Genomic DNA, 13,115 nt, shown 5'->3' with positions numbered 1-13,115 from the left:
ATGCTTGTGAATTAACTCATTTAATCCTCACCATAACCCTATCAGGTATCCGTATTTTCCCTATTTTACTGATTAAGTAATTAATAAACAGAGAGGTTAAATAACTTGTCTAAGGTCACACAGCTAGGAAGACATGAAAACCAAGACTTGATTCCAAAATCTGGCTCTAAAACTTGGTCCTTAATCACTATCTTCTTCTGTCTCTCATGAAAGAAAAAAAAAAAAAAAAAGGAAGGTGGCATTTCAAGCATATGAGTATGTTTGCAAAGCATAGTGTTAATACATACTTGGAATAAATGCAGCCATGGGACCTTAAATACAATACAAAACTCATTCTTTTGTTCAATAGGATTTCCTAGAAAGGACCAAACTGAGAGGCAGTAATGAGGAAAATAATCCAGTTTTCTTGCTCAGTCTTAACATGATGTAAAAGGGCGAGGGGATATACTGATTAAACATTTAAGGATTTCAGCTAGAGCGTCAAGAGTGGTTACTCCCAGTGTTACACTGTGACTAGGGGGTCCTTGAGAACCAGAAGTCTTCACTAGCCAACATGGTATCCAGCTTCCCCTTGCGTCCTTGGAAGCTAAGAAATGGTCTCAGAGGCTGTCAGTCCTACCGCAGGGAATAGTCTGGGGCCCTAGCGTCAGCCTGGCGTCCAGTCAATTTCCTCTTTATCAACCCTACATCTGGATTTCCATTTCATAGTGACACATTTACCATACATATTGCCATATTGCAGAGCTGTCGCTTTTGTGAAAGAAAAGGCTTCTGAGGAAGAGGAGGGTAATCAAAATCAGTGCTGAAGGGGAAGGGGAAGAATGAGATAAAGTAAGAAAAAGACAACTGACCTCCAGCAATAGATGTAAAGGTCTCCTTCTAAAAGATGAACCAGGACCTTCTGAAGAAGCTCCTAACACATTCCACAGGTTCACCTGTGCTAGAGAAAAGAAACCAAATAGGAAGCCGTTTTATCTCCTGGCTGAAGAGAACTGAAGTGACAGCGTGCACATTTGGCCCTGCTAAATGAGAAACGTGCTTTAGTCCCAGGCAGCATATAACAGAGATTTGAGAGTCTGCCAAGGCTTATAAAGTTCCCCGAATGCTTCCCACTTCTGTTGATATATTTGAGAATGAATTCTCATTCTCTTTATGAAGCCAGGAATGTATCTCTAACGTCTTTGAATTTCTGGGTAGGAAAATGAATGGTTTAGGGGCACTAGTGATGTTTTCATCTCTTCCTGCTGCTTCTAGGAAGAGATAGACTGCATCTCATAAGACTGGCAAGACAGTGTTGGCAGGAGACCAGTCAGTCTGATCGAGAGGTTTATTATTTCAATTGAGTTGTGAGGGGAAGGAGAAAAGTACTCATATATAACTGTAAGGCATATTAGATACTATGGAGCATAAAAGGGATGACACAGGAAGAAAAATAGTAGAGGATTCTCCCAGCATTTTCAGAAGATACCAGAGAAATGGGCGGGAGGCATTAACATTCTCAGTTGTCTATATACAGGCAAATAGCAGATGAAAAATTATCAGACTGCACTTTAAAACACATGAACAGAATATGGTGAAAATCAACTCTTAAGTCTTACAGGGATGTTTTGAGATGTGATTCCTGACCGGAATATGATGATGGAAAGGTATATTTTCTTTGGAATAAATAAGTCTGATGAAAGGGCTGGGGGAGGAACAGTATATGTCAAAAAGATATACACATGCATGGAAATCCACAAACGTGAAAGTGAAGCATGGAGGAAGCAGCTGCAGGAGAGTGAAATGAAAGGAAAACAGAAATGTTTTCCGGGACTACATCAGAGACCCCATAACTAGATGGTTAATACGGACAGGCAAGATAGAGCAGCGATGTAAGCCTTTACAGACTTCAGATGAAAATCCCACTCCACTAAAGGCAAAACATTGGCAAAACTATTGAATTGCCATGTTGGAAATTTAATCTCACAAAGGAGAGAGAAGCAATGAGAGACTTACTGCATTGACTTATTTCTGGTTCCTTATAAAAATCTGTTTGGGGAAAATGGCAGCTAAAAGAATCTTGAAGGAAAGTAACCATCCCATATCATCGTAGAGTTTGTTAGGCCACAGAAAGGAAGTCTAAACTTAAATGTACAAGTATGCCACCTTTAGTAAATCTACTTTCAGGGAGCTCAGAAACGACAATAGAAAACAATCCTGTAGTCAGAGCACTAACCTGAACATGGATCAAGAAGAATGAGAGGCTGTCAAATTGAAATTTGGTGACATAATCTCTGAGTTTCACGAGGAATAGGAAAAGAGTGAAGCGTTTAGATAACTCAGTATTGAATAGTCATATGAGAAAATAGATATCACATTACCAACGACGATCATAAAAGAGTGGCGTCAAGATTTTAAAGTGTTTCAGAAATACCAAAGCCTCAAATTATCTGAATTTGGAGAAAATATTAGGAAAAATGGAAATGTATTTTGTCTATTAAAAGTAAAAAAAAAAAAAAAGAGAGAATACACCCACTACTTAGAGCAGATGGTATACTGTTAACTTACAATTAGAACTGTTCAGCTCCTGTTATCTTTGTAGCATCCCCATAAAGAATGCTTTTAGAACTGAAAAGGATAAGGAAAACATATTCGAGAGGTGAAGCCCAAGATAGGTAAGGATAAAGTAGAAACATATCACATTTAGCCTCATTAAATGTATTTAAATCCAAAGTGTCTGGCAAGAACTTGCTACTTTAAAGCCTGAGCCAGCCCACATAAAAAGAATATAGTGATCAGGGCCACAGATCTCTACTGAACCAATATTGACTACACCCAAACCTCACCCATCTGTCTCTCAGTAACAAGCTCCCTTCCACTCCACCCTCTCTCACCCACTTCAGTTCCCAGGTCCTCACTAGCTCCTACCCCATCTCTTGGTTTGCTTGTTTCTCTTACCTTCTCCACTAATTTACTTACTATTTTATTTCCTGAATCATGCTTTGTCTCTGCCCTCCCAACTCAGCTTATTCACACTGAGTCCTGTTATCAGAGTTCTACTGAATTTAAACTCAAGACTTCCCTATCTAATTGTACAGTCACCATCCCTGTCTCCTAGCTCGGAGGACATTATATAGGATATCAAAAATAAATTGTATGCTGTATTTTTGAAACTATTTTAGTATGATATTGCTGTATCACACTGCTAAAAATTAAATGGTGCTCTAGGTTCTTTAGAAAAGGAAAAGGTTGATGTGGCAAGGGGAGTGAAGAAAAGATAGAAATAGACCAGAAAGCTTCATTAAGGATCATTAAACTTTTGACTTGAGAGCATTAGTAAAGGAAGAAATTATCAAGTGTCAGCATAAATTCTGTGAGAACAAACCAAATTATCTCATTTCCTATTTTGATAGGTTTATTAGGCAAGCAGTGAACTTGATATAACAGATAAGAACCTGTGACATTGGTAATGGTACAGATAAGGAAATGGTAAAGTAATTAAACAGCTACGTCCAAATAATTTTGATCTGTTTTGGATAGACATCATAGTGATTGCCCACAGCACACTGTCCTTGGTCCTGGCCTTTGAATGACACATTTTTACAGGTATCGTAAATAGTATGCTAATCAGATGTGTAGAAGACTTAAATCTAAGGACAGTTAACACGCCAGATATCAATCACAACTTGAAAATACTTCAATCACCCGTAAAAAAAAATAGGCCAAAAGTAAGAAAGTCATACTAAGCCTAATACATTAAGTATGATGCAGCAGGGATGGGATGGGGGCCCTCTAGTTCCTCACTTTTGATCCCAAACTTTATATCAAACAGAAATATTGACTGATCTAGTTTTTAAAAATACTTCTGATTATCCCAAACAAATAATTAATTGACAAAGATGTGATTCTAGAATTCTGTACTGCTTCCCAATGTTAATTTTGGGAAAACATATTTAAATCACATGTATCACCTACACTTTAAAGAATTTGGCATCACTCTTCCCACATACACATTCATACATAAACTTTTCCACTAATCAGGGATGGCTATAGCAGATCGCGCGACCTTTGTATATCCACACCCTGCTTGGAATAATGAATGTAGGTACCCTAATCTCCACAGGTATGTGTCCAACAGGGACTAGACTAGCCATATGTGCTTCACTGATTATATGCAACTTTCAGCAAACTCCAAATTCCAGAACGTGTACTCAAGGGTATTGATAAGCTGGCAGTACTACCTGGAAGCTTTGAGTTTTAAACAAATGTCCACGTTTTCTGCCACATAGAATGATAATTCATTTTCTTTGATTACTCTTTACAAAATAACTTAAAATTGTTGCCATTCTTTTATCCTCTTCCAGATTAAATATATATATACATAATTTTCTTAAGAACTATGATGAATGAGGGGTGATTTTTAACACCATGTGTAAATAATTTTTAGAGGCTCCAAGGACTTTGTTTGATTTAGTTTTGCATTAAACAATGATGTTTTAATAAATGACAACAGCAAATCTCCAATATAGAGCAAAAGGCGTATTTGATATACACAGAATGTGAATTTGCTTCCTTCAATAAAATACCTTAGAAATATGCACTGTTTCTTTGGAATAAGCCTTATAAGCTGGATGACCATCTAAGGAGTTTCCTGTTTAATCATCTTTTGAATATTTACTGATGATTTCAGTCAAGCCATGATCTAATTCAATGAAACAGCTGTTCTGGCTAATTTGTTTACTAGATTGAAAAAATTATTTTCTACCACGTAGAGTCTTTTACAGCCATAGAGTGACCTCATGCATTTGCTGTCTTAAAATATTAGAAAATATTAAACATATCCAGATACGTTGACTATGATTATTTTGTATTTAAAGAGGTACTTAAATCTTTTTGTGAATCTCATATTAATAAAAGTATTCGGTAAATCAAAAAGTAGCTGTTAGCTCATACAACTGTATGCCTAATATTTTGCTGAATATTTAGTATATAGAAAAACTAAAGATACATTTATTTTAACAAAGATTTGAGTACCCGTTATGTTTCAGTGATCTGAGGAGCAAGATACACAACATGAGATACAAAGATGAATAAAGCCTCCTAAGAGGCTGCAAATAAGGAGCTGAATGTAGAAAATACCTACAACATGAAGTAAACTTTGCTAAATAGAGAAATAACCGATGAGCCAGTAAAGCAGAGTGCTTATGATCATAGAATTTGAAGTTAGGCAGCACTGGTCTGAATCCCTGCTTCATCATTTATTTAATTTTATACCTTAAATGTCAATAATCTCATCCTCTATAAAATGTGTGAGATTTAAATGAGAAAATGCTTAAAAATTATGGCACTGGCCTGATACATAGTAAGAACTCAAAGTAATCTGTAACCATTAGTTCCACATAATAGATAAAACACTCTAGGCCATTGCATTGGTAGGAGGGGGAGAGAGAGAGGATGAAGAGGGGGAAAGGGCAGGAGGAAAAGATGTAGGAGACAAAGGAAGAAGAGAATGAAGAAGCGGGAGATCACACCTTCAATTTGGTTAGGAAAGGAGAAGGAAGAATTAAGGAGATTTTCAGGAAGTAGTGGCATGTGAGATGTCTTTGAAGGATGGACAGGATTTTTCAAAGTGAAGATGGGAAGGAAGGGTATTCTGGACAGAGGACTCAAGATAAAATTAGGTGCCAGAGGAGTTGACTGACAAGTGTGTTCAGTGTAGGGCATGTGTCCAGTGTAGCTAAAGCACATGGTGTTCGGAAGTGAGAAATAAGACCAAAAAAGACTAGTTGGTAGAAAGCCTTAAATGCTAGACTTAAATGTGAAACTGTATTTAATTCAACAGATTTTTGAGTAAGGTAGTGAGAACATTTAAGCTGTGCTCTACAGCATAGATGAAGATGACAACACTGCATAAGGTAGAAAGGAAAGGGAGAATAAGAGGATGAGACATGTAGGCTCTTATAAGTACATTAGAAGTAATGGGAAATTAATTAGTAATGGTTAAAGATTATAGTAGACTTGGAAAGAGGATTCAGAAGATATTGCAGATCCAAAGCTCAGAAGACTTGGCAACTAATGAGATCTTGGAGTAGGGAGAAGTCAGAGTGAAATACAGCTCTGAAATTTCAAGCCTCAGTGACTGAAGAAATCCTAACAGTGTTAGTAAGACTAAGGAAATCAGAAGGAAGATCCAGTTTTGTGATGCTGATGAAAAATTCGGTGAGGGGTGAATTTGACATACCAAATTCTAATGACAGTGCTTATCATGCAGCTGATAAAAGTAGATCTTAAGTCTGTGAGAGAAATTCAGAATGGAGATATTGATTTGGACATCAAGTGCCCCCCCTCTACAAACAGACTGTGGTATCACTGAAATTATACCTTCAACACACTGAAAAGAAAATAGTCAAGACAGTAAGTTTTTGATCACCTTATTTTTTGAGAGACACACAAATGGTATATAATTATGTAAGCTTTGTTTCAGTTTAAAAGCTCAAAGTCATGAGCATATTGTCATTTAGAGCTGAAATCGGGAAAAAATAGAGTAAAAAAGGGTAACCAAGGTCATAAAAAGAAGAACAGAAAATAAGATACCATAGAGAATATAGGAAGGTGGCTTTAAATGTGAGTCAAACCACCTTGAAGACGGACCTTGAATTCAAACAAAAGATTGTCTTGTTAAAAGTTAAAAACAGAAGCAGAAAATCTCGACAGCATACTAATTTTACAAACATTGTTACATTCTTCTGTTTTATGAAACAAAGTGTTTCTTATTGTTGATGAAACATCTTCTGTGCTTCACATATTAAGCACACTTCCAATTAATATGAAGAACAAAGCAATGTGTAACAGCATGAAAAATCTTCAGTGGTGAATGAAGAAAATCCTAGTTCTTTAATAGTAAAAGAGCATCTTATTTAGCTATTAAATTAACCTAATTAATTAACATAAATTAGAATTTTTAAATCGTGAAATATACTCTTCAAGACATGACAGGGGGGTATGCTATCAAAGCACTCTTCTAAATGAAATCTAGACTCCAAATGCAGTGCTATAAATGCAGAGTGTCCACATTTTTATTCCCCTCATTCCTAGCAATCTAAAGTTTTCTAGTATCAGTGCATTACCCTTTGTCACTTTTCATTACTTTTGGATCATTCAAAGTCCAAAATTGAGAAAAAGGAAGCCACAACCACTGAAAAGGGTGTCATTTCTTCTGTCCACAGAAACACTGATTTAGATCATTTGTAGAAAACCTGATGAATGCAATTAGTTAGGTCTTGTGTTTCTACGCTAGATATATACAGAAAGCCCATCTTTCAGGAGACAGAAATATGTAAGCTATAGTTATAAAAAGTATATCTGTGAGAACTACAGTATCCAAAACCTTCTAAGTTATATAATGCAGGATTTTATAAAAACAGGGAAATTTGGACAGATACTAATCATCACATGGCAATGTTTTACAATGAACACTGTAAGTAATTCAGTGCCTATCTTTCAGGATGTGATTGGAAAAGCACTGCAGTACCTTGGAACATTTGGTGAACTGAGCACCGTAGAGCAAGTTGTGGCTGTGATTGATGAAGAAATGTGTATCAGCTGTGGCAAATGCTACATGACCTGTAATGACTCTGGCTACCAGGTAAGAATCCTGCTGCAATTAGGATGCTGTGAGGCATGTTTCTTCTTGGCTTTTGTAGCAGAAAGCATCTTCTGTCACAAAGTGTGGGATTCAGACCAGACGTGCCAAACATTGCTACTCAGCAGTGACATAGCTCTCTGTCCTCTCACCCTCATAACATAGTGATTTTTTTTTTAAAGGGAAGCCATAACTCATACTAACGATGCCACCATTCAGTGGACAGTACTGTTTTAGTATCATTTCATCACTCATAAAATTGGAAGGAAGAATTCAAACAAAAAAAGAAATTCACACAATTATGCCCATGAGGAAGCATTATGCTCTCATGCAGAGGGAAAAGAGCTACAATTTATTGCCATGACCCTGAAAGGACTTGCTTCCTTCTACCAAAAGAGAATGCTCTTGCATTCAGTATTGATTGAGCTTCAGTTAGAAAGAAGAAGCATTTTCCCACCAACTAGATGGGCTGGTTGGGACCAGAAATTCCTCTATAGCTGGAAGAGTCAACAAGTTGTATTCCTACCACATGAAATGATCCAGAGATTCTTTCCAGTTCCTCAGCCTTCAGCTGAGAGTCTGCCATGGAACAATAAAGAAAAAATGGGCATTCAACTGTCTTCAGGCTAAAAACTACAGAATAATATTATTTTCATTAAATATTTCAAGCTATAAAGAAGTATAATAAAGTAAAATAAGATCCCTTTAAGATGATTAATGAATTTTCAAATTAGATAAACTGGCCATTGTTAAAAATTGTAGTTCATTTACCTTATTCAGCTTGGAGAAAGTTCCTATTTGCTTGTGGTACGATATTACATATTCTTCTGATCACCTAATACAGGTATGACAGACATAATTTTAATTTTTTAAAAATCTCTTCTTCCTTAATTTAACACTACTTCTATACCAAGTTTTCACCCTTGTATCACTTTTTTTCTATCTGAGAAGTGTCTCTAACAGTTACTTTGAAAATGCTAATCATATCACATTCATTTTCATTTCTTCTTTTCTCTAATTAACCAATCAGAGATAAGTAAGGAAGTTTCATCACTAAAATCACAGCATCAGGGTTCTAACATCTTAAATCTTAGAGGTTATTACTCCCACCTTGGAATTCTAGCCTTGGTACAATTTTAGCAAAAATAATCTTATTAATGAGGGGAAAAAAATCACAATTATACATTTAAAAAGATTTTAAAAGTCCTTTGACTCTTATGTCTCTAAAGGATAAAAAATAGAAAATCAAAATCTTCAACTGAAAAGTTTTACATGTTTGCAAATTTTCAAAGTATAAGATTTCTTTTTTTTTTTTTTTTTTTTTTTGCGGTACGCGGGCCTCTCACTGTTGTGGCCTCTCCTGTTGCGGAGCACAGGCTCCGGACGCGCAGGCTCAGCGGCCATGGCTCATAGGCCCAGCCGCTCCGTGGCATGTGGGATCCTCGCAGACTGGGGCATGAACCCGTGTCCCCTGCATTAGCAGGCGGACTCTCAACCACTGCGCCACCAGGGAAGCCCAAAGTTTAAGATTTCTAAAACATAAGTATTATTTTATTTTCATCAATTGTTTCTTGGATTTCTATTTATAAAAGGGTACATAAAGAAGAGAAATAGCTTTTACTCATTTAAACAGCCATCTGAGATGTTGTTTTACAAAACATAGCAACAATTTGTTTAGACAAATTTTCTAATAGTTTGTCATAACTACAGTTCTTGTTCAGATATATGGTTGTTTCCTTAAAGATCAGAAATTTTTAAAAAATATTAAGCAGCCTGACATAATTTACTCTGAGACCATTTTCATTTTTATGTGCATAAAAGAGAAAAAAATTATAGTTACAAGTAGCCTCATTTGGGGGAGGAAAAGTTTAAACATAAAAAATATTTTGAATTGGATTATATAGCATGTTGTATGACACAGGAAAAAAAAACACAACAGAATTCAGTAATTATTTCAAAATGTAAGATTTGCAGACCTGGCCTCAAGGAGTATCTGGAGTGAGGCGGGGGCTTAATGACCCTCATAATTTTGCTCAGCCCCCTAGCTTGTTCCTCCAAATTAGTGCACCATCTGAGTAAAAACATCAAATTGTTCTGCAAGATTCCAGACAAGTCCTCAAGTCCCCTCTGCCCCCACGTATCTACCCTGAAGTCTCCCCTAGATGGAAATTCTTGCATGTTGTTTCCAAATAAGAAATGTTATAACATTTGGAAACAAATGTTTCTCTCTTTAACAAATAATCATCATGACTTTAAATAAAAATCTAATTGTAAATTTCACACTAGGTATTTTCATTGCACATTATAGATTGCTTCATGTTAAAAGAAAGGAAGGAAGGAAAGAAGGGAGGGGGGGAAATGGAATAAATTATTGAATTTCTCAAAATCCTGAGCAGTTTTAGAGCTGGAAGACTTATCCTGGTTCTCCCAGCTGAGGAGTGTCAGGCCAGGACCAGGAAGCGGTGTCCAGGCTCCCATCTTTCAGTGATTTTTCCCCTTGGTGGTCGGGTAATGCCTAGAATCAGCTTGGAAATCCTCAAACCTGAAAGCTGGCACTTAAGCTAATTTTTTTTTCCTATTGCCTTCTTCTAAACACTACACACATAATTTGAAATCCAAACAAGTGCATTCATTGCCCCATCTGACAGTGACGTTTCTCCACTGCCGAGAACCATGAGTGCGAGAAGGACAAGGTGTGGAAGCACCCTGCCCCCCTCAGGTAGCTGACACCTGCCCAGTCATGGTCAGACTGACAAGACCTGTGTTTTTCTCAGAACACAGGACACTAGAGAGTTACTATGTTATGAAATATTTTCCTCACACAAAGAGAGAAAAATACCTCTAAGGAATTTTAAACATTGTGTTTCTAATTTTAAAGGCATATCTTTTTTGTCCTTTTTTTTTTTTTTCCTTCTCCCTGGCAGCTCAACTGTTGCTATAGCTGCACCACGGTGCTGGGCGTAGTTGTCTCCAAGTGCAGCTCTCCTGCAGTGGAAAAAAACGTTGATGCTAAAATGGGGGCATTCTTGACCTTTGTGGGCAGTGACAGCAAGACTCTTTATTTCTGTTCGCAGGCTATCCAGTTTGATCCTGAAACCCACCTGCCCACCATTACTGACAGTTGTACAGGCTGTACCCTGTGTCTCTCCGTCTGCCCTATTATCGACTGCATCAGAATGGTTTCCAGGACAACACCTTATGAACCAAAGAGAGGCTTGCCCTTGGCTGTGAATCCCATGTCTTAAGGTGATTTGTGAAACAGTTGCTGTGGACCTTGAGGTCACCTACTTATGCTGATCTTTTTAATTGTGATCATTATGCTCAGCTCTTTCTAAATTCAAACAAACATATAATTTCTAAATAAAAAAAGATAATTTCTAAAGAAATTTCTAAATTTTAAAAATGTCTACTGCCAGTGACCATTCAGTTAATGGTCATAAAATAGAATAATTCTTTTCTGAGGAGAGCTGTTAAATATAACTGTGTAGCAGTTAATTGGACGTTCACCATCAGTTGTCCATTATGAAAAATATTAGCAGTTTTGTGGCAATTAATACTACAGTTTCCAAATTGCCCTATGCTGGGCTCTGTCTTTGATTTCTAATTGTAAAAGAAATAAGTATTTTAGAACAAAGTACAATTTAACTTATGAGCAAATGTTTCCAAGGCAACATTTTATAATTAAAAATTACATTTAATTTTAACTCTGTTTCTAAGCAGAGGTAATTAGCTCCATAAAGCTCAAATGAAGTCACATAATAATTTTCTGTGGCAGGAAAAGAAAGCCAACAAGGATTTGGGAAACTTTTTTCAGGCCCCTTCGCTGAAATAACTTCTTTTTGGTGCTGGATACTGAAGGCGAGAGTATTTAGTAACCATTCATATCACACTGTGCTATTCATCACTCACTCCTTAGATGGGTGTCCAAACGCCACCAATGAATCAACATGACATTCTTCTTTAAATATTTAAACTATGTTCCTAACAAAGTAAGATGTGTTAGGACGGAGCTCTGGTTAAAGCCACTCTTTTGCTGTGCACAGATCTGTTCTATCTGCTTCTAATAGTAACCTTCATGATTACAGCAATTAATGTTTGAACACAACCCAGATTATACAGCAGTGGGTCATGTGCTTCATCATTCAAGAATGAAAAATATAGTATTGGAAATATATATTAAATGTGTGATACCACTTTACCAACTCTTTATTTTAGTGTTTATGTGGAATTTTGAAAGTAATTAAATAAAAAAGAAATATTTTCTGTTACTGCCAAATGATATTTTCGTATTTCTCTATTTTCATAATCAGCAAATAGCATCCTATAAATTAGTTTATCTCTTCTTTGTGGCATATTTTAATATGAATCCATAAGTAGTGAATCTTTATGTAATCATCTGTGGCATATTTCTATGACAAATGCAAGATCAAGAAAAATTAAATGTTTGATTATGCACTTTTAGAAATGCACATTTACCACAAAATCTGTATGATTGAATAATACCAAATAAAATTTTATAAAGCATTATTAAATAACACGGTCTTTTGCTATCTCTTGGTAGAGCAGTTTGGTGTTAATTCTACAGCAAATTCCATTCACAGTCAGTCATACATATCAAGCTAGTTCAAATCTAATGAAGGTGTCCTTAAGATTTCTTCCCACTCTTGACTCTGATAACCCCTTCTATACAGATGGTGCTAACATCTATACCTCCAAGTTGGACTTCTGTCCATGTATCTGACCACTTGCTGTATTTAAGCATTTCAAACTCAATGTCAAAAGTCAAAATAGTTACTTCTCCTGCTTTTTGTCTTCCCTTTCATGCAGTCCCTTACCATGTCCAACAATTTTACTACTAAAACATTCCCCAAGTCTTTCCCCAGCTCTAAATTGTAGAAACTGCCATGGTTCTTTCCTCCATTGTGTATTATGCAGCTCTTGTAATACCTCCTAACAGGCCATCCAACATCTCCTTCCACTTCTTCAGTGCTATTCTATTGATAGATTACTTGCCAACATGAATGTCCCATCATATTTCTCCACCACCATAAAAACCTCCAGATCCTTTCATGTGTTAACAAATTAAATGCAGTTTCATTAAAATGGAATTGAATACTCTCCTACTAAGAGCCTCCACTACTATTCCAAACATATGTCCTTTACATACTCTGGGCTTTAACCAAAGTTGGAAGATAATTGCAGTCTTTAGAGTTTGATACCTGGCTGTCACTTAATTGCTTGTTACCTCAGACAACCAAACTTCCTAATCTATAAAACTGGTATTAAAATAGTTTCTAATTCCTAAGGTTATTGTGAGGATAAAACAAAATAATACAGGTTAATTAAATAACTTATTGAATAAGTATTCACTTTTTTTTTCCTCACTTAAAAGCATCCTACAGTGAAGCAATTTAGAAAACAAAGATATGTTTTGGATACAAATCATCTTCTGTCTCTCCTATTATGTTTGTTATTTTATTTATTTATTTATTTG

The 13,115-nt window shown here is 36.2% G+C and overlaps 1 protein-coding gene across 1 annotated transcript in view; it reads left to right on the top strand.

The window, feature by feature from the left end:
- The window catches only part of DPYD (dihydropyrimidine dehydrogenase), an 809,439-nt gene extending 797,294 nt beyond the window's left edge, over window positions 1-12,145 (top strand). Inside the window, exons 22-23 of the mRNA XM_060026070.1 lie at window positions 7,484-7,624; window positions 10,696-12,145. Of these exons, the coding sequence (XP_059882053.1) occupies window positions 7,484-7,624; window positions 10,696-10,866 (312 nt within the window). The 3' untranslated portion in view covers window positions 10,867-12,145. The remainder of the gene's footprint in view (window positions 1-7,483; window positions 7,625-10,695) is intronic.
- The last annotated feature ends 970 nt before the right edge of the window (window positions 12,146-13,115 follow it).

Source organism: Delphinus delphis, chromosome 1, assembly GCF_949987515.2.
Source record: "Delphinus delphis chromosome 1, mDelDel1.2, whole genome shotgun sequence".
Classification (NCBI taxonomy): Eukaryota; Metazoa; Chordata; class Mammalia; order Artiodactyla; family Delphinidae; genus Delphinus; species Delphinus delphis.
Note: the sequence above shows the minus strand (reverse complement) of the source record. Positions and strands in the feature narration are given on the sequence as shown.